Consider the following 27,505-nt stretch of genomic DNA (forward strand, 5'->3'; position numbering starts at 1 on the left):
CCCGCCAAAATCATCTTCCTTAGACACAAAACTGTTATTCTTCTGATAAAAAATCTTTAGTGGTTTTCTCTTGGCACTAGGTAAAATACAAGCTATTTCTACTGACATTTGAGACCCTTCATAAAGTAGCTATAGTCTGTTATTTCATAATATTACCTTTCTTGCATCAAAATGGACTACCTCAAACTAGACCTTTCATCTCTATCCTCTGATCATCTTCCATGTCTGGAATGAACTTCCTTCTTATCGCAGTTTCTTCCTTTGAAGCCCATCAAAGCCTTTCTTGATATGTTCAAGTTTCTTAGAAGTTGGCAGTAGGTATGGGATGTCATGTAACCTTTGTCATGGAATTTAAGTCCAGACACCTACATTATAAGATGTTACATGTTTCTTTATATTCTAGCAGATGCAAGACTACCAGACAGTCTGACAGATTAACAATAGCTGTTAGATAACAAGGACTGTCTTGATATAGATGTAATATTTAAAGTTAAGGCAGTGTGTGTAATTGTGTGTGTATGTTCTGTTGGTGGAAAATTATATTTCTCTTTTTCCTTTTTTTTCTTCTGGATGGTAATTTATTTCATATTTTCAATTGCATACAAAGTTATATTCATCTTTTTTGTAAGCATTTGAGTTCCCATTTTTTCTACCTCCTTCCTTTTTCTCCCCCATGACAATGAATCATTTGATATCACTTATACATAATCATATTTAACATATTTCCATGCTGATGATGATGTTTGTCCTTCATTCGCAAAGAAGACCATGACATCAGGGAGGTGATGTCATGACAAGAACTTGAAATAGATGTGAGTTAGGGGGTGTTGTGCTAAGTCAGCAATCTTACTTTGTTCTCCAGAGCATTCAGATATGAATTAGAATGATTGGAAATGGGCTTGGATGTGAGGCAATCACGGTTAGGTGACTTTCCCAAGGTCACACAGATAATAAGTGTCTGAGGCCGAATTTGAACTTTGGTCCTCCTGATTTCAAGGCCAGTGTTCTACTCATTGCACCATCTAGCTGCCCTATTTCCATATTATTCATATTGTGAAAGAAGATTCAGAACTAAGGGGAAAAAAAACAGTTCATGCAAGTATTTCCAGGCAAAAACTATATTTTTCATTGATGTAACATTGACCTTTTGCAGAGTGAGAAATTAGACTTGTCACTGTAGATTCTTTATTTTCTTTTTAGGTTTTTTTTGCAAGGCAATGGGGTTAAGTGGCTTGCCCAAGGCCACACAACTAGGTAATTATCAAGTGTCTGAGGCTGGATTTGAACTCAGGTACTCCTGATTCAAGGACTGGTGCTCTATCCACTGTGCCACCTAGCCACCCATCACCATAAATTCTTGAAATAGCTCAAAGATGTTTCATCAGGGTCTTTGGAATTTGTTCAAATGGGGCCATTAAGACAACTGGGAAGAATAAAGTATAGGGGACACTTGAGGTCTCCTCAGGGAGCCTCTTCATTCATTTGTTCAACAAATATTAGTGCTTAAGTATATGATGCTTTATGGGCTGATATAAAGGTGTTGATTTCAGTTATATCTGATTTTCATGACTCCATTGTTTTTAGTGTTTTTGTTTGTTTTATTTTTTTTGGCAAAAGTATTGGAGTAGTTTGCATTTCCTTCTCCAGTTCATTTTACAAATGAAGCACTGAAGTAAACAGGATGGAATGACTTGCTGAGGGTTGCAAAACTAATAAGTGTTTGAGGCCAGATTTGAACTCAGGAAGATAAATTTTAGTGATTCCAAGTCCAGTGTTCTATCTACTTGTACTATGTAGTTTCCTTGTATGTTTTTGGTTGTTGTTCTGTTGTTTTCCCATTCATATTTGAGTCTTGGTCTTTCTGGCAATGAGGAAATTGAGGCAAATAGGGGTAAATGATTTGCCTAGGATCATACAGCTAGTAATTGTATAAGGTCATATTTGAATTCAGGTCCTCTTGACTTCAGGCATGGTGCTCTAACCATTATACCATCTACCTGTCTGATGTATTCTAACTTTAGATATAGTTAGAAAGATATTCCTTGACTCAAGCAACTTGCAAGATAATTGACATTATAATCCATATGTGAACCATCACAGTATTAAGTTGGATGTAATAAGTATCATGTGAATCCCACGTATATTCATGCAAGTCTTTCCAGGAAAAAAAACTGTATTCTTTGTTGATATAACATTACCCATTTGCAGAGTACCAAGAGTCACCCAATCTGCCACCCAGTGGTGGCAGCTCCCCTAGAAATTCAAAAGAAAACAGTTAATTCAGGATGGGTTGATTCTGAAAGACTTCTTGAAGAGAGGTAATTAAGTTGAGTTTTGAAAGGAAGGATAGGATTTAAACTGGTAGAAATGGTTGGGCGGGACACTCCAGGCAAGGAGAATAGCATGAACAAAGATGTGGAAGAAGGAAATCTTAAGTTGAGTTTGGAAAATAATGAGGACTACTGTTTGGCTAGGTTTAGTGTCCAATAATGGTAGATAGGGGTAGAAAAATAATTTGGGACCCACTTGTTAGACCAGACTTTAATTTTGTAGACCATGGGGAACCATTGATGGTTTCTAAGTAGTGGAGCATCATAAACCAAATGGGGCTTGGAATCATTAATCTGGCTATTCTGTGCAGTATGAATTGGAGAAGGGAGAGAATGGAGGAAAGAATATAAATTATTAGACTGATTCAAAAGTTCAAAGTTGAGTCAATAAGGAAATTAGAAGAGTGGTAATGGAACAGAAGAAAGGAAAGTAAGACATGTAGAATGAAGGTATGGGGATAATCAAAGATTGCTCTGTTGTTTTAATCTAGGGGACTGGGAGAATGGGAGGACCATTAACAGAATAGCTGTCTCTTATAATAAAAACTGGTTTTAGGTTTATTAATCTGCCTGAGAAAGGGAAGGGAGTAAAATTTACTGTTTGAAGAGTATGGAAACCATATGAAAAGAGGAATATTTCAGGAAACTAAGGACAGTTAGCTGTGAAACAGAACTTGTGTGTGTGTGTGTGTGTGTTTGTGTGTGTGTGTGTATGGAGAGGGCTATTGAAAGAGGACTTTTTCTAAATAGCTCCAGAGGAAAGAAAATTATTAGTTGGAAGCCAGAGACAGGTAGATTTTTAGCTTATTTTATGAAAGAACGTACTTTCTAATGGAATTGGTTTATTTGTTAGTGAGTTTTCTGTCCTTTGAAGTATTCGAACCAAAACTGGATATTCAATTGCTTTGAGGGATTTAGAAGAGATTGGTGATCCCATAAATCCTCTTCTACTTTAAGATTATATGATTGTAGGACTTTGGTATAACAACATTGTTTCTCTGTTTACATTGTATCTGGCATATCCTTTTCAGCCACTCCAAAAGCATCCTTACTGGAATCTTCCCTTCCCTTTCCTAGGCAACTTGATAAACCTAGAATCAGTTTTTATAAGGGAATGGTGTTCTTTGGCCTGATTTCTTGCTCACAGTTGATTCTCTCAGTTATTGCTAGAAATGTGATAGTTAGACTTGGCAACAGAATGGACTATTAGAGCATACCCCCTAACTGAAACACAGGACCATATCAGTATAGTGGTGTGATCAGGTGTACCTGATTATAAATTTCTAGAAATGTAGAATAAACTATTGGTTGACTACTCCAATGAAGAGCCTGTCCCACCTGTACCACATGTGGTAGATATGTGGACAAGCGTTAATTCAATTTAATTCAATAAACATTTATTAAACATCTACTATATACTAGGTGCTTTGCTAGTATTTGGAAATACACATACAGAAACAAAACATTTCTGCCCTCAAAGGCCTTAACTGTGAGAAACAATAAGTATATATAGATAAGTCAATTTAAAACATATAAAAATAAATTCAAAATAATTTGGAGTGGGAACACCACCCCAAAGGAACACCTTCCTTGTAGGAAGTGCACTTGAGCTGAGTCTTAAAAGAAAGCTAGGGATTATGAGTCTGATGTGAGGAAAGAGAGCATTACCTGCACAAAGGCAGGTAGAGTTGAAATGTCATAGAAGTCAAAGTAGTTTCATTTGCCACAATGAATGATACTGTCTAAGACCTAGAGCTGATCCTAGGATATTGAAATACCTGAATGTGGTAACAGGACCAGAATAACTAATAGAATGAGCTAATAGAGCTCAAAGCCAAGAGCTAGAATAAAAAAAAGTAGAGGCATAGTTAGGAAGGCTTGAGGTCACAAGTCACAGAACCCAGCATAGGTAGGAAGGATAAGCAAGGGATATAGGGCTGAGCAAACTTGTTTTCAGTCTGGAAAATTAGGGAGACAGAGAAGAAGGTCCTAAGGTGAGTCTGCTTTATCTTTTTTTCCCTCTATTTTATATCTGGTTTTTATTCTTTTTCTATTTTATATTTTCTGCTAGAATTGGGGAAGTCTGGCTTAATTTGTTTTGATCATAACCAAGAGATGAGAGGACTATAGGTGTACTCCATCTCTGATTGAAAATAGGACTGGATGGATTTTGGGAACACTGGAAGACTCACATGGTACTACTAGTGTTCATTCTCCCTTTAAATTTCATGGTTTCAATCATTTATTTTAGTACATTCTCCTTCTCCCTCCATCCCAAGTATATCTTCAGAATGAGTATCAGAACCTGTTTCTTAGCATGTTGCTGTCTCTTTCCCTGGGGTCTCCATGGTGAGAGTGTTAGCACCTCATAAAAAAATAGTAGAATGTTGAACCAGAAGGAACCATAGAAATCCAGTCCAAGCCCATTACTTTGCAGGTAGGGAAACCAAAGTCCAGTAGGGAAATAACTTTACTCAGGTCACCGAACTGTTTAGTGGCAGAGCCAGGACTTAACATCTAGATCTCCTAATTCCTACTTAGTTTAAAGATTGTTTTCTTCATCCTGTGCTACCTCCAAGTTTCTACTCCAAAGGCCTTAGAGCCTCCATGGCATGTCAATATTAGTCCCTCTTTTGTTTACCCCAGGGTCTCCATGATGAGTGCCAGTACCTCCTTCAACCACAGTTGATTGTCCGAAGATTGCTTGATGTTGCTGTTCTGGTTCCTGGTCGTCCCTCAGAGCAAACTCTTTCCTCTCATAACCATTCGGCTCTGTTCAAGTGAGTCTGATATACTTAGACCTCTCATTGCCTTCCCAATTGCCTACCAAATTCTGACGTTATCATGTCCCTTTCCCAACTGTTACCAAAACTCTTGGAAAATCATACCAAATAGACTTTTCCTTCTCTTTCTCTCTCTCCTTTTTTCTTCTCCTTCTCCCTCCCTTCTCCTCTCTCTCACTTTCCCTTTCTCACTCTCCTTTCCTCCCCCCTCACTCTCTCCCTCCCTCCTTGCTTCTCACACTTTCCTCTCTCACCATCACAATCTCTTTCCATCCTTCTCTTCCTCTCCTGTCTCCCTCCCTCTCCTTATCTCCTTCCTTCTCCCCTCTCTTCCCCTGCCTCTCTCAATCTCTTTCAGTTTCTCCTTCTCTCCTCACTTCCCTCCTCTCTTTTCCTTTTTTCTTTCACAAAAGATAACATTTTAATAAAAGTTGCTTGTAAATGCACTGAAGTAGGAAGTATACATATTTTTTTCATTGTTTTACAGATCAGGAAACTGAGCCTTAGGCTAAATGGCTTGTCCATTGTTACATAGCTACTAAGTATCCCAGACAACTGAAATTCAGGTTTCTCTCTACAAGTTTAGCACTCTTGCCACTATATCCTATGGAATGCTGGGAAATGTTAACAATTGACTCATGCAAAAGGGAAAAAATGTATGTGTGACTCAGTTTTAAGTAATCTGCATTATTAACATTTTTCCATAATTTTCTTTATGTGGGCAATCAGGGTTAAGTCCCAGGGTCCCAAAGCTAGAGTCTCAGATCAAATTTGAAGTCAGGTTCTCCTGACTCCAGATCTGGTGCTCTATCCCCTGCACAGCTAGCTGCTCTTTCCATTGGCTTCTTAAATCTCTAGACTTTCAATCCAACAGTAAATCAAGCCCTGGTTTGTAGCCAATTTCTGAAGTGAAAATGAATAACCATACTTTTTTAAAACTACTTTTAAAAAACAAAGGGATAGTGCAGTTAGGTATTGCAGTGGATCACTGGTCCTGGAGGACCTGAGTTCAAATCTTCCTCAGACATTTAATGATTACCTAGCTGTGTGACCTTGGGCAAGTAACCAATTAAAAAAAAACCAAACCAAAAAGCAGAGGGATGTGTATGTGTGGGTGTATATAGAGCTAAATCTCTATATTCATATATACATATATGCATATATATCTCCACACATACATATTTTATACGTGTCTAGTATACTAAACTGTACATTGGAGAAATTTTAGCTCAGAATCAATCATATAGTTTCTTGTATGAAGAAGTTTTACACCATAAAAATCATAATACTCAATCACACACACCATAGAATGTAATTCTTTACGTTTTGTGTGTCCCACTGGAATTTGGGGGTATTTGGTTTCATTCCAAAGTCTTCCACCAATCTGGAGATCACAGCAACCTGTTAAAAAAGTTGAGCCAAGTCATTTCCTAGAAGTTAGAAGATTTCTAGCTTCCAAAAAACTTTCCTAGAAAAAACTTTAAGATGGAAAGTCCCCAGCCCCAGAATCCCAGATTCTACAAAGTTCTACAAAGGGAAAACCACTCTCCTCAAGTTTCTTATTTAATTAATCTTCTATATTTCTCCCACAAGCTTGTGGTTTGAGGTATTTCATTTCTACCAAATAGCATATCTCTTCCCCACCCCCTACACTTGGGGCCTTTTCAATTTTGTGATGTCACTACAGAATAATGGGGAGAAAGAAAAAGAGGGGATTTAGGGGATGGAATAGATGGAATAGATGGAATAGATGGAATAGATAAAATGTCTCCTTTTCTCTCTTTCATTTGTTTGTACCATTATATATCTGCTTTTCTTTAGTAGTTATCTTACTTCCCCATTGTCCTTTTTGTTGCTCCCTAACTCCTTCTTGGAGGACTGAGAGGGTAGGAGGGGAAATAGATTGTGTGGGTTGCACTTCTTTAACATATTCATTTGTCCTTCAGTCATGTCTGTAGTCAACCATATGGGGATGCAATTTCTCTTTTCAGGGTGCTATCTTTGCTGATCAGAGAAAACCTTCCTTGTCTTTCTGAACATCTAGAATACCACAAGATATTAATTAGTTTGCCTCATGGTTGTAATAACTACCTAGCAAGCAGATTGTCACCCTTGTTTCATCTTAACCTAAGTCTTCATCAAAAGCTGGTCTTTCTGTTCTTCTTTCTAACCTCTGTCATCCATGTAGCAGAAACCTCCAATTAGCAGGAGGAGATTCTAGTATTTGAAATTAGTTTTTTACCTAGCCCTCCAGGGAGGGGTCAGAAACATTTCTCTCCTTGCCCTATCGGTGTGGAACGACTTGCCAAGCCAAGAAACATTAATGAAGACTGACTGAAAGTCCCTATGAATTGGCACAAACTGTCTCAACAAAAAGCCCCCTCAAAAGGGTGGTCTTTATAGCCTACCACTCTTTTTGCTTCAGTCACCAGTCCTCTTTGGCACATCCCCCCCAATTATAGGTACAAGTAAGAGATTGTTACATCATTCCAAAGTGCAGAGCCTTCAGTGCTGTCTGAGTACATAACTATTCCCATGGTGCCAGAGGGTGTATACTCAGCTCCACTAACACAGTAGGGAAAATTGAATGAAACCACAAAAGTATGAGCAAGCTTAGGCTTATGAATTGTTGTGCTGAACTGCACTGTTATTGAGTCAGCAGATTCATCTCTCTAGGTGGATTCTCAGTCCATCCCAGGTCTGGAGCTTAGGGTGTATATTCTCTTTGGGGTGTTGATGTAAACTTTTCACCACCTTGTTACCAATGAGAAGTTTATCTCCCTGTTTTCTGTCAAAGCCCTGGGAGCCCTAGGATCCATTTCCAAAAAAAATTAAGTTATTTTACAGAATACCAATCCCATCCCTTGACTTCATTGGCAAAACACAACTGACTGGTCTTGAACCAATGACTGATCTGTGCTCCCTGATTATGTACTGTTCCAGGCTCAATGTACTGGTAACATGAACCTGTTAGGTTCAGGTTCTACTCTTTTTAGCAGTTTGGTTCACTTTTAGAAAGATTACCTTTTCAATCAGATCATTGGGATTTTATGACAAAAAAATTTTAAATGTCTTTAACATGATCATAGTTCCTACCAAGAGAAGAGTTACTTTCATTATGTTGTTCACTGACCATGAACTGTTTTCCCTTTCTTTGACATCTACAGTTCTTTCCTCACCCAAACATCCCTATATCTTGCAATCACCACCTGTATCCCATCTCACTGATAGCTCTCCTTACTATTGTAACCTTCAGTATCTCTTTGTTTCTAAACTTCCTCACTGCCCACCATCCAATTTATTATCCCTGTCCTTGTATTTCTCCCTCCAGGGTCTTTGTCCCCAGTTTCACCTCCAGAGTCTCTGTCCAACTGAAGTGTGTGGGATCTCGTGCGGGCTCTGGCTGCCCCCTGATGATGCATCTGCGCCCGAAGGCACCTCCTCTCCATAACTCAACCTCTGTGGCCTGTGGGGAATTGGCACCATGTGGTCTGGAGCTGGCTCTGCCTCCTTGGGGAGACTGGGTCTATGTACGTGTGGAGACACCAAGGGGTCTCCCTGGAACCCTTCGATTTCAGCTGTGTGTGCAGCTACAAGGTCAGCACAAGGGGCCCCTGGGTTTCTCTACTTTTCCTTGGGGACCCCCTAGAGCCCTACTCTAGGATAATCTAATTCCAACTTTATAGGCATCTATAAGGAAACCCAATAGGACTCTACCTGAGATCCCTTGTTGGAAATGCCTAGGATAAGCCCTATCATAACCCATCACTCTTTCCAGAATCATAACACTCTTGCTATGTATGTAGCTGTAAATTCAGCCACAATACCTAGGTCCCTCTCTGAGACTCTGCCCCAGAATACTTTTCTTTTCCTTCCTATACTATAGGACAATCTCATTTCTGTTGTGATCTTGTATCACTTTCACCCTCACCCTTTTTGAACTTTCTCATAGTAACACTTCCACTTCATCTCAGTCTGGGTCAAGGCCCTAAAGATATGATTTGAAGATCATAAAGGCTATGAATAAACCATGAGCTACCCCTATAGGGTATCCCTAGCTCAGTGTGCCTGGAACCCTTTAGAGGCTATCCTGGGTGGGGATGGAGGGAGGTGGTGTTTAATGGCCTGGGGCATTTGATCAAGGTGGGAAATTTAGAGGTCTCAATTGTGATACTGATGGGATTGTCAGTGAGCTATAAGCTTCTTCCCAGAGTGCCCCCAACATGGCCTGTCTCGAGCCCTGGTACCTGGAGCAGCTATGAACATGCCCCAGTCTTTGGGTACTCAGCTGCCCCCTCAAGAGATACCACCTTTGGGAGCCCCTGAGGAAGGGTCTGGGAGCATATCTCCCCCTGACCATTGCTGGCCAGTGCGTCCTACACTGCGGAATGAGCTGGATACCTTCTCTGTCCACTTCTACATCTTCTTCGGTCCCAGTGTGGCCCTTCCACCAGGACGTCCAGCTGTGTTTGCCTTGAAGCTCCTGCCTGTTCTGGACAGTGGAGGGGTCCTGACTCTGGAGCTACAGCTCAATGTGGTATGGATGGGGCAGGGAATGGGACTCAGGGGAGGGACAAGGGGGGACAGAGAAGAAGTTGAATAGTTTCAGCTTGAAACTTTAGGTAGTGGTACTGAGTACTTAAAGTAAAAAAAAAAAACAACTTTCCTACATATCAGCCCAGAAATCAGTATTGGAAGGGAACCTAGAGTTTAGTCAATTCACCCTCTCAACATCCTTGACAGGTCTTCAATGGAGTATCTACTTGAATATTTTCAGTTATGGGTCTATCCATTCCCCTGTACTCTGAATCAGCTCTGAGACCAGAGATATTTTTAACTGGGGACATCTAGAAGGCAGCCTGTGTCCTCCTTATCTACAGATTGGGAGTTCCCAGAGAACAATGATCCCATTTCCTCCCCTCAGAGCAAGATTCCCCAAGGGCAGAGACCTTATATCTATTTTAGACTAGTTCAAAATCTATATGTTGTGCTTGGTTCAGGGTGGCAATTGACCACAGAGGCCTTCAGGATAATGACTTTATCATAGAATGTAGAACTGGAAGAAACTTTTTGAGATTATTTATTCCAAGGGTTCTTAACCTAGAGTCTATGATTTTTTTTTAAAAAAATATTTTGGCAGCTGTATATCCTATGTATTTTATTTTACAAATTTAAAAATATTGTTCTGAGAGCCCATAGGTTGCCAAAGGGATCCATGACATTATAGTTTAAGAAACCCTGTAGTCTATCTTTATATTTTATAGATGAGAAAACTGAGTCACAGGGAAGTAAAGTCACTTGTAAACATCTCTCCTAGAAGTCTCTTCATGGAAAAAGAGTCAACTACAATTTAAGATCTGCTTGTTGGGGGTGGGTAGGTGGCGAAGTGCATAGAGCATTGGCCCTGGAGTCAGGAGGACCTGAGTTCAAATTTGACCTCAGACGCTTAATGATTCCCTAGCTTTGTGACCTTGGGCAAGTCACTTAACCCCATTGCTTTAAATAAATAAAAATTCAAAAAATACTATAAAAAATCAAATAAATCTTTTCCTGTAGACAGAGAAGAATTAGTAGTTTAGGATTCTGCTGCTCCCTTTATCATCCTCAATGCTACTATCAGCTAACTAGAAGAGGAGTAATTTTTTTCTTTTGAAGAATTGAGCTTAATGCCAACCTTTATGGCATCTTTTCTTCCACCTGTATCCTTTCCTTCCCTCTGAGTTTTTAATTTTATTACCAGGAAACTGAGTCAAGGGTAGGGACTATTTACAGATTAAGGGGATATCGGTTAAGTTTCATCTTCAAGGTAATCTCACCAGTACCATTTCCCTATGATATAAATATTCATGAGCACCTACTGTGGATTCATCACCAGTGCAGGTTTTTAAGAGAACAATTCAGCATCTTCTAGGGACCACTGTCCACCCACCACCATATTTGACTCCTGAAGGTGACCTGTTTTCTGGTTTCCTTCATCCCCAGAGGTTTGTGTGTGTCATTTTCACATTGCCATCATAGAATTCTGTCCCCTAGCTTCTTTACATTTCAAATTCATGGGACCTCTCAGTTCTACTTCCTACAGTGTACCTCATTAACTTGAGAGTTCTTCAGAGCATACGTTTTCTCTTACCACAGGTTCTTTATGTAGATTTCTTGCCTTTCCTCTGACTTTTTGCACCTTCCTTTTAAAAAATTAAATTAAAAAATTTTAAATGATTATCTGCTTTCTTTTTCTCCCATCTTCCATTTCTCCATCCCATTGAGAAAGCAAGAAAAACAAACTCTCCTATTACAAACATATAGCTAAACAACAAATTCCGAATTGGCCATATTAAAGAAAAGTCTCTATTCTGAGTCAATCACTTCTCTATCAGTAGGTCAGTGGTTGGTTCATTCTGAATTCTCTAGAATTATAATTGTGGGGCAGGCAAGTGACTCAGCAGCCCTGGAGTCAGGAAGACCTGAGTTCAAATTTGTCCTCAGACACCTAATAGTTACCTAGCTGTGTGACCTTGAGCAAGTCACTTAACCCTATTGACTTGCAAAAAATAAACAAAAAAGAATTTTAATTTGTCTTTTGTTGATTAGAGTTCCTAAGACTTTGAAAGTTGATTTTTAAAAATAATATTGTTATTATTGTTTAAATTGTTCCCGGAAATATTTTCCATTCTTTATATACTACATAACACCCAAACTTTTAAGATGGCAGGGAAATGCAAAGTAGAGAGGACTCTATCTACTTCTTTCCTTAAGTCCTTTCTAGTCCCACTTGCCCTTGAGTATTAGATCCAGGTTATTTATAGGGCTAATATACAGAGATGCCACAAGGGGGGGACATTCCTCTTTGACAGCCATCCTGTGAATCCTCTTCCATGTTAGTTTATACATTTTAGAAGTGGCTGGAGACTTTAGAGATAATCTAATCAAATCTGCCTATTAATCCAGGTTTTCTTGTTCCAGATAATCCAGTGCTCTTTATATAACAAATGCCTGCATTTATACCTTGCTTTACATTTATTTTCTCAGGTATTAAAACATTTCCTGTAGGCATCCTGTTTCTCTGGGTGGCCTATCACCTATTACATCTAAAGTGACAAAGTGACATAGCAACCTCATATTGGAGAAGAAGAATTTTAACCTGATTGGTTTAACCTTCAGGATTGAATACCTGTCTTCTCATCAGCTTTGGAAATTTTGTGGAAGAAATGAATTTTCCAAGTTTTCTTGAATAATGGGTGGAGTAGATGTGGGAGAGCAAGGAAAGATTTTTCAGGAAATGGTGACTGTATATGTGTATATAGGAATGGTTGTATTAAAAAAGATCCCCCAAAGCTCTGATTCTATAGGATTTTCCAGGAAAGGGAGATAGAGGTGGCAGCAAGTTCTAGGAATAGGAGTGGAACAGGAAGATCTCTTAAGGGAATGGTTATAGGAGACTAGAAGGAACCGCCCCCCCCTTTCCCCTGCCCTTGCTCTTTCACTTTCCCCCTCCCCCCTTCTTTCTTTTTCAACAGTCTAGAGAGAGTAAAGACTCATTAAGGTGGCTGTAGTAGCCGGAGGGGGTTTCTGTGAGTTGGGGTTTTAGGAATCTGGGAGTTGGGGAAAAGATAGGGAGAGACTCACTGGTAACATTATAGGATAAATTCCTAGGGAAGTTAGAGTGGGGGAAAAATCTTTCCTTAGGCCAACTATAGTTCTAGGAAGGGGTTCTGGGTTGTTTGGTTTTCCTTGTTTGGTCCCTTATTCAAGCAGCTAAGGGGGTGCCATGGATGGAGTATAGGACTTGTGACCCTGGGGTCTATTTCCTCTCAGCTCTATTTCTTCAACTATAAAATAGGGATAATAATAGCACTCCCCCTTATAGAGTTGTTGTAAAGATTAATGAGATAATTTATGTAAAATGTTTTGCAAATCTTAACAGTACCAACTAAAGGCTACTGGGATATTCTTCAGGTATTTTGATCTCTAGAGTAGTTTATTAGAATAATAACTAACATTTAAGTATTGCTTTAAACTTTACAAGGTGTTTTTCATATATTATCTTGTTTGATTCTCATAACAATCCTGAGAGGTAGGGGCTGTTATTATCCCCAGTTTACAGATGAGGAAACTGAGCCTGAGAGAAGTTAAATGAGGAAGTAAATGAAGTGGCCCAGGGGTCACATAGAGTCAGTCACCCAATAGTAAGTATATGAGGCAGTATATTAATTCAGACCATTTTGATTCCAAATCCAGTGCTTTGTCCATTATGTCATGTATCTCTGGAACAAAATCATCAAACTCTCTCTCCTCCAGAGTCATCCAATTTATGGCAAGTGAAGACATTACCCTAGTGATGTCATTGATCTTGCCAGAATGAAGCATCTCTTTATATTGTAGGCATTTATGAATACTCTTGAGTTCCCTTATGTCAATTCCCCCATTCCTTTTGGAATTTTTCCCCAAGAAGAATTAGGAGGAACTCCAAGATATCCAATTCTGAAAAGTGACCAAAGACCATTCTGATTCCTAGACTCTCATCTCTTTCTCCTGTTGTGTTAGTTGTTGCTTGGCAATTCATGTCACTGTCCAACAAGCCCCATTATCCCAGCTGCCCAGTCAGATTGGAGTTTCATGCCCAGGCTGGGCTTGCTATAGTCCTAATTCTTTCCTTACCACTTATCTGTCCAGATAGTCTTCTCTTCACTTGTTCTCTTTCATACACACTGACAAAATCTTCTCCTTTTTAAAATTTCTCTTTCTAAACTTCCATGATAAAATATTTCTCCATCTTACATATCAATCTACTCCTATATATTCAGTAATTCTTTTGTATCAACTCACAAACTCCTAAGCATTCAAAACTCAAATCACCATGCAGATAATCAATAAATATTAGATTCCTGTTCTAGAGTGTTTACGTGCTAGGCTTTGTGCTAATCCCTGTGGATGCAAAAAGAAGCAAAATATAGCCCCTGCCCTCACAATCTAATGGGTGGGGGCAAGTGAACAAATATGTGCAAAAAACTTTATATTATATATATATATATATATGTATATCATAAATAGGAAACAAGAGAAGGAAGATACTAGAATTGAGAGATTGGGAAAGGTTTCCTATAGAAGATGAAATTTTAGATAGGATTTAAAGGAAGTCAGGGAAACCAGGAGGTGGGAGAGAGAAGGGAGAGCATTCTAGGCTCCTTCCTTCACTATATCCTTGGTAGGTTCCAACCTCTAAAACAAAAATGAGCACTGAGGCAACTTCCTGATACTCTTAATAAGACCCGGAGATGGCTGGCATCCCTATGCCCCCACAACCCAAACAATTTCAGGTACATAACTTGCCCTCATTTGCTGTTTACCCCATAGCATCCTCAACTCTGACACTTTTGAATCAGGGGTCCTTAACTTGGACTCTGTGAATTTATTATTATTGTTATTAGGATAATGGTACTATATTGTAGTTGATTTTCTTTATAATCATGTGCATTTTACTTTATGCATTTGAAAACATTTTTCTGAATAGAGATCTATTGGCTCCCCAAGATTGTCAGTGGGGTTCTATGACACAGAAAAAGTTAAGAATCTTTCCTTGCCATAGAATGTGGAACTAGAGATGACTGATGGAGTTTTCTCTGGATCCCTATACTCATCAGACTCATTCTTCGGCTCCAACTCACTCCCAGTCAAAACTAATAGACTCTGAATCATTCTTGGATTGAGTGTCCCTTTTGGACCCAATTCTTAGTTACTTTCATGGTCTGCCCAATGAGATCTGATCCATACATCTTCTCCCAAGGAACTTGGTACCTTCAGTTTAGTATTAAATATTTCCAGTATTGTTTCCCATTTGATAATACTGCTTTCATATCCACATTCCTAAAATCTAGTTAAGTTTATTCAATTACTGCTTAATAAATCTCATGTTTCCCCTGGACCTTCTCCTTTCAGACACAGCTAGTTATGGGATATTTTAGGAAAGTGAAAAGACATTTACTTAAATAGAATTTAAGATATATAATAAGAAAAAAGAATCTAGAGGCGAATGAATGGATGAATAAGTGAAAAAAAACTCACGCCCAATACTATATTTAGTTCTGGGGATACAAATAAAAAGGATGGAAAAAGTCCCTACTCTCTTGGAGCTAAACTTCTTAATGGGAGAGGCAACACATTGAAAAATTCAGCCTCATGGCTGATGGCAGTGGCATTGCTAAATGAATGGCAAGGTCCAGGGTATTTAGGTTGTAAAAGCAGATTATATGACAATGCCCCAGTCTCTGGGATTTACAGAGAAGTAGTGAAGAGGATGATAAGGCCCCACTGGAAGGAAAAAAGTAGGTAATTCATCTCAACTAATAGGACCTGGGAAGTCTAGGGTTAGTGAAGGAATGAAGGGAAGTCAAAGGGAGAGGGTAGTCTAGGTGATGGTGTCAGATCTTCCTGCCCCTACAGCCTATCAGAATTTATCTTTACCTGTATTCTGCATAGACTTGTGGGGGACATAGTTCCCAATGATAAAATAAAAACTCCCGTGAATAGCTAAAATGGAAGAAATCCTAGGTCCAAAAGGGGAACTGGAATAAGCCAGAATTTTGTCACATTTTGCAAAGATTATAACTGCAATTATTACCTGAGAGGAAGCTTGCAAACTGGAGTACTGAGACTGCATTTTTAGCTGTTAAAAGGAACTGGAAAAAAGGATGAGGTAGTTATACATATCTGAGGTACTCATGGCTAAGTGAAGAGTAAGAGAGTAACACTGATCAGGATTTCAGAGGAGTAGGGTCCAAGGAGAAGACATCTGCAAACACTACAAATCAGAAGTAGGATATTTGTTGCTCTTTAAATAAGTTAGGAACCAAGATATCCACTACTCTCTCTCAAGTTCAACTAATGTTTACTTGCAAAGAATCTTCCTCATTGAGTATTGTTGTGCTACTCCATTGTCTAGTTCCCCTGTGAAAAAGAGAAGTCCTAGCTCCTACAGGCATTACAGAACCCATAGTCACTCCAAAGAGAAATACCCACCTTATAAATTGAAAAGTGTTTGGAGGTGGGGTGGGCAGAAGTTATTAAGCCAAGTAGGAGATTTAGTTACTTTTTAAACATTCATTTTCAAAACTACAAACTCCCAAACTTTTAAGGAATTTAGTTCATGATGAATTTAGTTCTTCATTTATCAGTTCAGGACCATAAACTGGTACACTGGAAAAAATTTTTTTCTGAATCCATTCTTTCAACACTACCTATGCTACACACAAAGCACCACATAATACAACAGCTACCTGGAGTGTGATTTTTTCCAGAGATCAAAACACAGTCAATGAAAGTCTAAAAGATATTGTATCTTAGTACTGGATCTCCAAAGCATTGAACTCTGACCACTGTGGTTTCTCATGACAGGAGCTGTAGTTGGGAGGAAGTCAATAGCCCAAGTGGAAGAAGAAATACTTGACTTATTAGTAGCAATAGGAATTAGACATAGCTGTGGGATAGCTTTCTACCTTTTTACTTTCTGTCTCTTTCCTCTCTTCTAGAGCCTAACTCAACTAACCTTATATTCTGATTATGTTGTGGGAGATTTTCCCTTTTTTTCTTTAATAGTATTTTTTCCCAATTACATGCAAAGACAATCTTCAACATTAGTTTTTTGAAAGATTTTAAATTCCAAAATTTTCTTCCTTTCTCCATTTTCTCTCTTCTCCCCAATATGACAAGCAATCTGATATATAATCATGTAAAACATTTCCACCTTAAGTCATGTTGTGAAAAAAAGAAACAGAACAAAAGGAGAAAGCCATAAAAAAGCTATGAAAGAGAAAACAGTATACTTTGATCTGCATTCAGACTCCATCAATTCTTTCCAACATGAGTCTTTGGAAATTGTCTTGGATCATTATATTTCATTATTGATTATTACACAGTGTTATTGTTATTGTGTACAATGTTCTCTCGATTCTGCTCACTTTACTCATATCAGTTCATGTAAGTTCTAGGTTTTTCTGAATTCTGCCTGCTCATCATTTAATATAACACAATAATAATCCATTCCATTCATATACCACAACTTATCCATCTGTTCCCCAGTTGATAGACATTACCTCAATTTCCTATTCTTTACCACCACAAAAGAGGTGTTGTAAATATTTTTGAACATGTAGATCCCTTTCTCTTTTTTTTATGATTTCCTTGGGATATAGATCTATTAGTGGTATTGTTGAATCAAATAGTTTGATTCCTGCACAACCTCTCATCAGATGTAGACATTCTCATCCAATTCCAGTCGGTATTGGAGGAGGCATCATTATCTGTTTTGTTTGTCATAGATTTATGGGGGATATAGTTCTCAAGGAGAAATGAACTCCTAACATGTATGACAGTGGTTGAGGGTAGAAGTTATGTGGCTGAAAAAGAGTTGACTTCTCTTTTCTCTCTCCTTTCTTCCTCTCTCTTTCACTTACCCCCTTTTCTCCCTCCATCTCCCCCTTAGCCCCTCTCCTCTCCTCTCTCTCCCTCCCACCCTACAGTGGGTGGTGCCCATTCTTTACTAACTTTTTCCCACAGACTTCTCCATGGGTATGACTTTCCTCTTAGTCAATGATTTTACCCCACCCTTCTTGGGGACTGGCTCTTTTGGAGAGACATTCTGAGGCTGATTCTTACTCACCAAACCTCCTTCAACTGGAAAACCGTAGGTTCATACTAAGTCCAGGACATCCAGATTGATTCATTCTATTCTGATTTTGAGATATTTTAATAATATTTATCAGTTTTATGTCTTTTCTCTTTAGATTTGAGCTCCCAGATGATAGTCCCAGAGATTAGACTGAGAATCTATTTTTCTGGCAAATATATATGTTAGTATAAAATCTTCTCCTGTATGTATTACCATTTATCACTCCCATCCCATCTCAGTTGCATTCAATCCTCTAAGCAAACATACAGTTTGTGAGAAACTTTTTTAAAATGGCAAATCCCAGAGCAAAACAAATTCTTTTAAAAATTTTATTTTTGACATTTGTTTTCTTTTTCTTTTAAAATTTTGAATTCCAAAAAAAGCCAAACTCTTAAAGGAAACAAATATTAGAGAAGCAACTTCTTTTCTCTGACAAGATTCCAGCTTTCCCATTTCCTTCTGGTCAAAGGGACAGTCATATTCCTGTTAATCCTTGGTCACCCTCTAAGAAGATACTTCATAAGGTTAATCATTTATACTCAATGGTTCCCTGAAACTCATATCTTCTGGATCAAGGGCATATAATGTCTACATAGAAAAAGGGTCTTTTCCCTTCTCTTTTATTGCTTCACATATAATAAGCTTTCCTAGTTCAACTGCAGGCATAAGAAGTAGTCTGGGTAGCTCCCCCTTTTCTTACTGTCTTGTTAGAAAGCTCAAAGTCCATTTGATTTACCTAAGTATGTTTTATATTAGTAACAACAGAGGGACAGATAAAGAATAATTTGGTTCTGAGTTTCCCTGCTTCCAACTCTATCCCTGTGAATGATATCCAGGATGGACAAGAGCTTATGTAAAGAACAGGCAGGGCTAGATGGCTGTGATAAAACTAGATTGTACCTCATAGGTAGAGTTAACCCTTACTCCTATACTTTGAGGGCTTGGTGCACTGGCTAAACTTCTCCCCCCAGTTAGAAAATTTGCTTTTTCCTCAGACACCAATAATCGGAGTGAGTTAAGTCTTGCTACAACATAGGAGCAGTCCTGGCAGCTATAGCACTTTAAGACCAGAGAGTCTTGCCTATTTTTCAAGTTACCAGAGCAAACCATTCCTAAGACATGCAAAAAATCTCAGTTTGGGGCAAAAAGACACTTATTGTTGCATTGACAGCCTTAGTTTCTAAGATTGCCCGTCTGACTTGTCCTGGCCTCAGAACTTTGTCCAGCTCTTCTTATCTCTGATCAGACTGTCATGTCCTTCAGAGATAATACTTGATTTATGTTGCTCAACCAGCAATGACTCTTGCCTGCTCATCGTCTAGTACTAGTTGCTCCTCTAGTTCTTCTGCCTATTTCATCATTCTCTCCTAGCATTGATCTGTACTGGCTATCTATAACTGACCTCAGCGCCATCTGCTACTAGGAACCCACATCCCCCAAGTCTTCCCAAAATGAGGCATGGATAAACCATTGAGAAAAGTCCAAAGATACCAGAAAGGTCTAAATCTTTAAAGGTTAATGTTCTTAAATCTCAGGTGGACTGCCAGATTCCATTCTTAGCTTGGTTTCCTTCCTTCCTGCCTTTTGCTTGGCTTCTTAATCCTTTCATTTAAATTCAAATGGATATTGGCCCAGGTCTCTCTTTGGCTCTGTTATTTTTTTCATCTTCTTTGTGAGACCAATTCAACATCTTTAATTACTAGAACTGGCAGTCCAACATCTTTCTATTCCTTGATGAGCCTCCTTCCTGTTCCTTACAATCCTCTCCTTTTCCCCTCTATATATGATGTATCACTTACTTATTTTGTTGGCACTAGAGATCACAAATAGAGAAAGTGACTCAGTATGTCTAATGGTGGGTTGATGGGTCCATAGAAGATTTAAGGGAAAATCATCTATATTTCATCTAAGCCTAAATTCAATATCTATTTTTGAGGGTTCCTTTACAGGGTTCCTAGATATAGGGAGGCTTGCATAATCACATGTGAATAATAAAGGCAGGAGTTTGAAACAAAAGATTGAAGGAGTTTACATTTGTGAAAAGAGGGGGATGTATCAGGTACTACATAGGTATTCCTATTTAAAGGTTTATGGGAAGCCTTCTGAGGTAGTAGGGGACAAAGCAATTAGGGGAAAAGTCCCCCAGTTGAGGATGAAAAGTCATTTATAGGTTTGGTGTGTGTATGCATGGGGTGGTGGTAGTAGTGATAATGGTGTTGATGGCAGTGGAGTGGGTCTTGGGGATGTTTTGTTGGCCATCTGGGAGACCAGGTTGTGGAGCAGGTCTGGAAGAAAATCCTTTATACTTTTGCCTTAACCTCGAACCTTCTCTTTTATTCAGAGCTCACTCCGCCAGGAAAATGCCACAGTATTTGGATGTCTGACTCATGAGGTGCCTCTGAGCTCAAGTGACTCTTCTGTGACCTGTTCCACAGGTGAGAATGATGGAGTCTAGATAGGAAGCAATGAATCAGGAGAGAAGGAGACAATGGGGTAATTGGAGAAGGGAAGAAGAAGAGGGTGGAGTGAGAGTGAGATATCAGGATAATGTTATTGGGAGGCAGGGAGGAGGGAGATGGGGAGATCCTTTCCTCCTCCCATCCTCTCACCCCCAATAACCACTGTCTTTTGCTCAGAGTCCTTGGCTGGCTTCATTCTGTCTGTTAATGCTGCCTCTAAAATCTCCAGACTTCGGATCCCTTTCCCCCAAACAGGAACCTGGTACCTGACTCTCCGATCATTGTGTGGAGCAGGCCCATGGTAAGAGCAGGAGAGTGGGATTATGGTGAGGAGTGATTGGGACCTTTAGTGGGGAAAGTCACAGTGAAAGAGGATGGGCATGGTGTAGAGCACACTAGATGGACAGGTTGAGGAGAAATGTAATGATAAGGGCATCTTCCCTGGGTAACCACACATATCTTTCTTGGGTTTGAGCTCCTTTCTATCTTGAAGATCCAAGTATTTAGCTTCTTTGCTCTCTTCATCTGGCACCTTATGCTTTTCCCAATACAAACTGAAGAAGAGGGAGGTTTTCATTGATTCCTTCTCCTTTCCCAAAGTAAATCCAAGGGCCTTCTAAAACTATCTAAAAGTTTTACCATTGGAAACTATGGAGAAACATGATGGTGGTGGTGGTGTGAGAGAGATAGAGGATCATTCATAAATTGAGCTAGGTGTGATCTTCCTTAGTTCCTTTCCATTCTCTCCCTTATATACATATCTTCCTCATTCTTGTTTTGAAAGTCTGCCCAGCCTGCCTCTATTCCTTTTTTTATTTCTGGAATTGATGCCTTGATTCAGCCAACCACACCTTCTATCTCAACACTGGGAGAAGCAATGGTGGAAATGGCACCATGGGACAAGACATTAGAATGAGACGTTGTCATCTCACAGTAAACAGCAGATGGTTTGTCTCCATTTCAATGTTTCCCTGCTTCACCTAGGAAAGTTATCTTGGGTCATTCCCTGAAGATAACTCCCTCCTGTCTTAAAAATAAAGTCATGCCAATGTTTATTTTTAAACTTGCTTTTGCAAGGCAGCAGGGAAAAGTTTTTAACACCTTCAAGAGAGGGCATCTGTGACTGCGTAGGAGAGCCCTGAGCATGCTCAATACAGACTTCTCCCATGCTGAGCTCCTGGAACCACCACACCCATGTCTGTGGCTTGGAGTCAAAACTCTCTATGAGGTTCTAAAGTGTTGGTTGTTAGGACAATAAATCTCCAGACACAATCTCTCTTAGCTTCAGATTCACCATCTTTGAAATGGGGCTAACAAGTCCCCATATAAAGTGAACTTTTATTGTTATTGCCCAAAGAAGACCTAATTTTATAAAGGGCTCAGATAATTACAGACTTTTCCTTTTGAATCCTGGCCAGCCTTGGCTAATTGTGGCAATTTCCTCTAAAGAAAAGCTCATAGTTATTTTTCTCTATCTTCCCATCTCCTGTCTTGATGTTTCTCCCTATCCCAACCCAAACTCTGTACTGAGATACTGAGAGTCCCCAAAGACAATTTCTTGCAAATCAGGAAAAATGAGAATGTGATCTACCATCAAACTGTCTGAAATGGTGTTACCATCATCAGAGGGAAGAGTTTTCCAGTGGGAATGCAGGATGGGTTTTATATTCTGCAACCTAAAGGGTATTCTGAGTTTTGGATTGTTTTCCTCTCTTTTTTCTTAGCTAAAGAATTAATAAGGAAAGAGATCAAGGGATTAAACTGGGTTATGGGGTTGTCCCTGTGATTTCATTGGTATAGAAAATTCCTAGTGAAAAACTTTCTCTATCAGCACAGGTAGATTATTACCTGCTCATCAGACTTTAGATTTAGAGTATTGTCTGGAACACTCAGAGATGTGACTTGGCTTGAGTCCTACAACCAGTCTCTATCAGAAGTGGGACTTGAAACCTGTTCTTCCCCCTCCTAGGTCATCTCTCTGTCCACACTCTCTCAAATGGAGTTACAGGTCCACAGTGATAAAGAGCAAACCTGGACACAGACATATAGTACAAAAGAAAGAACACTGGGTGTAGTCTGAAGATGTGGGTTAAAATCCTGCCTTTGTTATTTACAATTTATATGACCATGAGTAAAACACTTTAATCTCTCTCAATAAACAATATGAGCCTTAAAGGTCACTTCTATTTCTTGATATATGGTTCTATCACCTGCCTCTTCTTTGGGATTACCTACTTTTCCACTTTTGAATATCTTTGGTTGGATTACCAAGAAGGTAATGTTTTTCTTATTCGCCACACTAGGGGCCAAATATTGTATTGTTTGTTAGATCCAAATGAATGTTTGTTGAGTTTCACAATTAGACTGGCTTTCTGTTCCACTTAGAAGTTCCTCTCTAGATATTCCAGGTGATATCTAGACCAGATCCATAAATAATAGTTGTTTCATTTCTGTGTGGCAAGGGGTTCCATCCCAGATCAACCATTATTGATCACCCAATGGAAGAGTTCTTCCCAACCCAAAGATAACATTAAATTCATACATCCCTAAGACTCAGACCTGATAAGACTGTCTTCACCTGACTTTTGGACTGACCTCTATTTGTCAATATCCTTTCCCAAAAACTATAGGAGAGATTTCCTTGAACTCTCCCAATATTTCTGTCAAAGATTACTTAAAAGAAAACTGATAGTGTTGAAAAGGTTTTCCGTGGTCTGAAGATTACTTAAAAGAAAACCAATATTTCTGTCAAGATCAGTTTTTAAACATGATATTAAGCCTCAGGTTTAACAATAGTATTAGCTTTAATCAACTTAGGGAATCCACATGCTCTACCCTTGCTTGCTAACCACTATTGGTGAAACTCAAGACATCTGGATGGGGAAATGACTCCCAACTCTAACTTCTCAATCGCCTTTCCTCTTATGTTTATTATGTATTGCAATGTGCCTGTGATGGAAATTCATAGCTGTTTGCAATAGGGTGGTTTCCAGATTCCCTTTTCCACAGAGGATTAAATCTGTTTTCCTTGGTTTTCCAGCAACAATTTTTTTGGAAGTGGGTTCGATCAACTAACCACTTTTCTTTATCTGCAGGCCCTACTCACCTAGCCTGTTGAATTTGGTCCAGGGAATATTCTTCCTTAGACTTTGAAATCATGTTGAGCCCCATCCCCTCCTGCTCTTGCCAAGAATGTTATCAAGACAGAAATTTCTTCTTCTTGACCAGAAGGTAACAGTAGATCATCAGTAACCTTTCTAGTGATTTCTTCAGCTGTGAGGCTTTTGTCTACACAGTTTATGAGGTATTCCTAGTTATTGATTAGAACTGGATCTTCCTTTTGAAGGTAGGACTTTAGAATTTTAACATGAACACCCCTCTAAATGCCTTCATCTGCTGGCTTGAGAGGGATATACAGTCCATAGTCATTCTCAGTGTGTGTTTTTTTCAGATTAGACTCTTTGCCAGTGTAGGATTTCTCCCAAAGCAGTGTGGTTTTGCAAAAAGAGTACAGGCCTTGGAGCTAAAGGTTCACATATCAGTTCTGAAAATTACTAGCCATGTGACCTTGAGAAAGTCACTGAACTTTTAAACTTTAGTTTCCTTCTATAAAATGGAGATCATAATACTTGAATTGCTTACCCCAAGGGATTGTTATGTGAAAAGTGCTTTGCAAACTTTTAAGGGTTATACAAAAATTGAGTTGCTATTATTTTTATTCTGATTATACTTTTTTTTTGCTTTATTATAAATCATTATCTAGGAGTGAGAAGTTACTGTACTTGGGCTAGAATATATTTCTTTCTATGTACTAATAGTTTCCAGTGCGTAAGCAGGTGTGTACCATAGGTGTTGGATACTTGGAAGTGCAGTTGTGCAGTTGTTGCTTTATTGCTCATCTCATCACCTGTGCTTTTTGAGAAGACACCTGGGCTTCATGACAGTATTAAATCCCAGTATTAAACAATTCTTGGTCCTTGACCAGTTTTTGTGCTCCTGAACTCACCTGTTCTTGGGATTCACTCTCAATACTTTTCCACCCAGGTTCCTATGATTCTCCCTTGTGGAAAGGGACCCAGTTTTCTACTTTCCTTTCCTTGGTTTTCTATTTCTTTCCTTTTCTTACTGTCTCTGAAGAACCCAACACTCTTTTTAAGGCTTCTTACTATTTCTCCCTCTCCCCCAATTCCTTCCACAAGTACAAGAAGACAGATAAAAATTTTAAATAACAAAAAAGAAGAGATATAAAGTTGATTTCTTAAGATTTATAAGAATTTGTGGTCATTTTCATCAGTGAAATGGAAGTGATGGTTTGAAGTTTGAAGCCCTCTTCCCTGATCCAACTCTTGTGTTTTGCCTCTGGAGTCAGCCTCACCTAAATCCTGTTTGAGTTGGTGCTGACCCAAGTTAATCAAGGTCTTTGACTAAGAATTGGAGCGGATGCTAGCTCTCCTGTAGGATTCTCACCTCTTCCTGGAGGTCTCTTTGGCTTGGCCCCTGGAGGAGGAAGGCTCTTTTCTATTTGGCCCTAAATCTTCCTCTCCTGGGCTTCATGCCACCTAGTCCAATTAGTCACCTCCTTCCCTCTTCCTGGAAGACTCTTTGGCTCCAGACCCTTGGAATTCTTACCTTTACTCTCAACTATATCTCTTAATTCATTGTCAGTTCAACAAAGATTTATCATGGTGCCACTGAACTTCATCACCTGGGCATTATGCTAAGCTATAGAAATACAAAGGAAAAAACCAAGACAGTCCCTGCCACCTGGGAGGTTTTATGTTCTATTGCATTCCTTGTCCTGTTCAGTTTTCTTGAAGTATATTCACTAGCTGGTTGCTAAGGCTAGTTCTCCCTTTGGTTTCTTTAGCTCTGATCCTTGGCTCACATCTGGACTGGCTTCTCCAGTAGCCATGTCTTCTCCAGTGTGGGTATGGCCCCATCATTTCTAGAGCTCATTGTATGACTTTAACAGGCTCAAGCATCCAGAAACTGATGGCCTTTTCTCTTCCTTTTTCAAAGACCATGTCTTACTGTGCCTCACACTAAGTTCCCATTTCCTGTTTAAGGAATATTATTAATTCTCATTTAATTTGTAGAGCAGAGAAATTGTCAGAGGTGCCCTTTGGGAGGGTTAGTTGGATACTTGAGTGTGCTGAGGACGGTAGCTATCTAGTCATGGAGGTCTTGACCAGTGTGTCCATTGTACTGTTCAATTTGAGTGTAATGATCATGTTTATGAGAAAGTATCCTTAGGGTAAAGGTCACTGGTGCCCAGGGTGACGTCTAGTATGTTAGTTATAGAACCACTGCACTAGAATATCAGAAGGGAACTCAGAGGTGTGTCAAAATCATTTAGAATCTCCCCTACAAGACATTCAATAAGTAGCCATCTGGCATTTCTTTGGAGATCTCTAGTGAGGGGAAGCCCATTATCTCCTGAGGCAACCCATTCCTCTTTTGGATAGCTGCTATTGTTAAGACTCTTGGAGTCAAATTAAAATTTTTCCTTTTGATTCTTAAGACTCCTGGGGTCGAGCACAATCATTTAGTACCTTTCCCTCTTGATAGCCCTCCGCCAATTTGCTGGCTAACCAGCACAAGATGTCAGTATGATGGGCCCAGAGTGAGGATCAATTTGCTTAGAGTGAAGGCTAGACATCCAGACAGTGTGAGTCAGGGTATCTAGGGCAAGAATCAGATGTGCCCAAAATGATCATCAGTGCGTCTGCAGGTTTGAACGCTGTAAGAATATCACTGCTGAGGTCCGTCTCCGTACCTTCCTATCCCCATGCATGGATGATTGTGGTCCATATGGTCAGTGCAAACTTCTGAGGACACATAACTACCTGTATGCAGCTTGTGAATGCAAGGCTGGTAAGTGAGGAAGTTGGGAAAAGAGCATGGGTTGGAGAGATGCAGAATGACTGGGGAGCCAAGGGTGGGAACCAGAGAGTCCTGAGATTTAGTAGGGAGGGAATATATGGACAAGGCCCCTGGGAGGGAGGGAAGACCAGTATTCTGAATAGGTGGAGGAAATGAAGGGCCAGAGAGGGGAACATCAGAAAAGAAGACAGAGTCTGAAAGGAGGAATAGGATTTAGAGCTGAAGACACCTTAGAGATCATCTAATCCAACTCCATTTTTCAGAGAAGGAAACAGATACTAAAGAGTCAAGCGTCCAAGGACAGTACCTGAGAAAGGACAAAGAGGGATAGGGTCTCTTTTCTCAAACTTTAGAATGAGAACTTGGGGTGGGGCTGAGCATGAGGGTGGGGGAGTGGTTTAAGAAATTTATAGGGAAGAAGGGATTCCTAAAGAATATGGGCCCCTGAGCTCCTTTCTTACTGATTGTCCCTGCACTGAGTATTGAGCATACCCCTGATCCCTCCTAGGATGGCGTGGCTGGGGCTGTACCGACAGTGCTGATGCTCTCACTTATGGATTCCAGCTTCTGTCCACACTACTGCTCTGCCTGAGTAACCTCATGTTTTTGCCACCTGTGGTGGTGGCTGTCCGAAGTCGATACGTGTTAGAGGCTGCAGTCTATACCTTTACCATGTTCTTCTCCACGGTAAGGGCTACTGGGGACTATCTTGGCTTATCCTTTCACCTTGCTCTTCTCTGTAGTATTTGGTGTGTGTGTGTGTGTGTGTGTATGTGTGTGCTTACATACATGTATGGGCACACATAAGCATGCACTGTGTGTGTGTTTATACATACACCTGTATATTTATGTGAGTATGTGGTTATTCCCTGACTGACTGAAAACTGAACTGGAGGTTGTAGCTGTGACTCTGCTCCTCTTCTATGGTCAGAACATCACTGTTCTTGCTTTGGAACTTCTTTTCATCTAGCCTAGAGTTCACAATCACTTCTCACCTTGGAATGCTACCCCCAGACTCATGTTTCCTCTTCAGTCTGCCCTGAATCTGTGACCCTGAACTGAGTAATGATTAACCAGTCTGCCAACTGACATCTATTCCTATCCTCTGCACAAGCTGAGGCTCCTCTGATGGATTTGGCATCTCTTCTTGCCCTCCCAGCACTAGAATGTTCTGGGTGAACCTTCTCAGGTAGACCCATGTCAGTGGGTTGAAGACCTTTTTATTTGTCTCATTCTGTTGACTTGGGCTGGAAAAAGTATTTACTTTGATGCTTTCTTGGATTTCCCATTCTAGAAGACACACAGTTTGTTATATTTTCAAGATTTGATTGTAGGAGTTGTGAGGTAGAGTTCCACTGTATTTCTACCTTCTACTCTGCTATCTTCCAC

General features: G+C 39.6%; 1 protein-coding gene across 3 annotated transcripts in view; it reads left to right on the forward strand.

Moving 5' to 3' along the window:
* Positions 1–27,505, forward strand: part of TMEM8B (transmembrane protein 8B) — an 82,481-nt gene that overhangs the window by 41,110 nt on the left and 13,866 nt on the right. For 2 of the 3 annotated variants that reach the window (XR_012470682.1, XM_074196214.1), the window contains exons 4-10: positions 4,977–5,110; positions 8,445–8,710; positions 9,325–9,650; positions 20,116–20,209; positions 20,411–20,534; positions 25,965–26,107; positions 26,625–26,803. Coding sequence is in view for 2 of the 3 variants with exons in the window: in XM_074196214.1 (XP_074052315.1) it covers positions 4,977–5,110; positions 8,445–8,710; positions 9,325–9,650; positions 20,116–20,209; positions 20,411–20,534; positions 25,965–26,107; positions 26,625–26,803 (1,266 nt within the window). In the remaining variant the exon portion in view is untranslated. Of the gene's footprint in view, positions 1–4,976; positions 5,111–8,444; positions 8,711–9,324; positions 9,651–20,115; positions 20,210–20,410; positions 20,535–25,964; positions 26,108–26,624; positions 26,804–27,505 lie in introns of those variants that run through there. The other variant, XM_074196215.1, reaches the window with a different exon arrangement.

The sequence above is a fragment of the Macrotis lagotis genome, chromosome 8, assembly GCF_037893015.1.
Source record: "Macrotis lagotis isolate mMagLag1 chromosome 8, bilby.v1.9.chrom.fasta, whole genome shotgun sequence".
Lineage (NCBI taxonomy): Eukaryota > Metazoa > Chordata > Mammalia > Peramelemorphia > Peramelidae > Macrotis > Macrotis lagotis.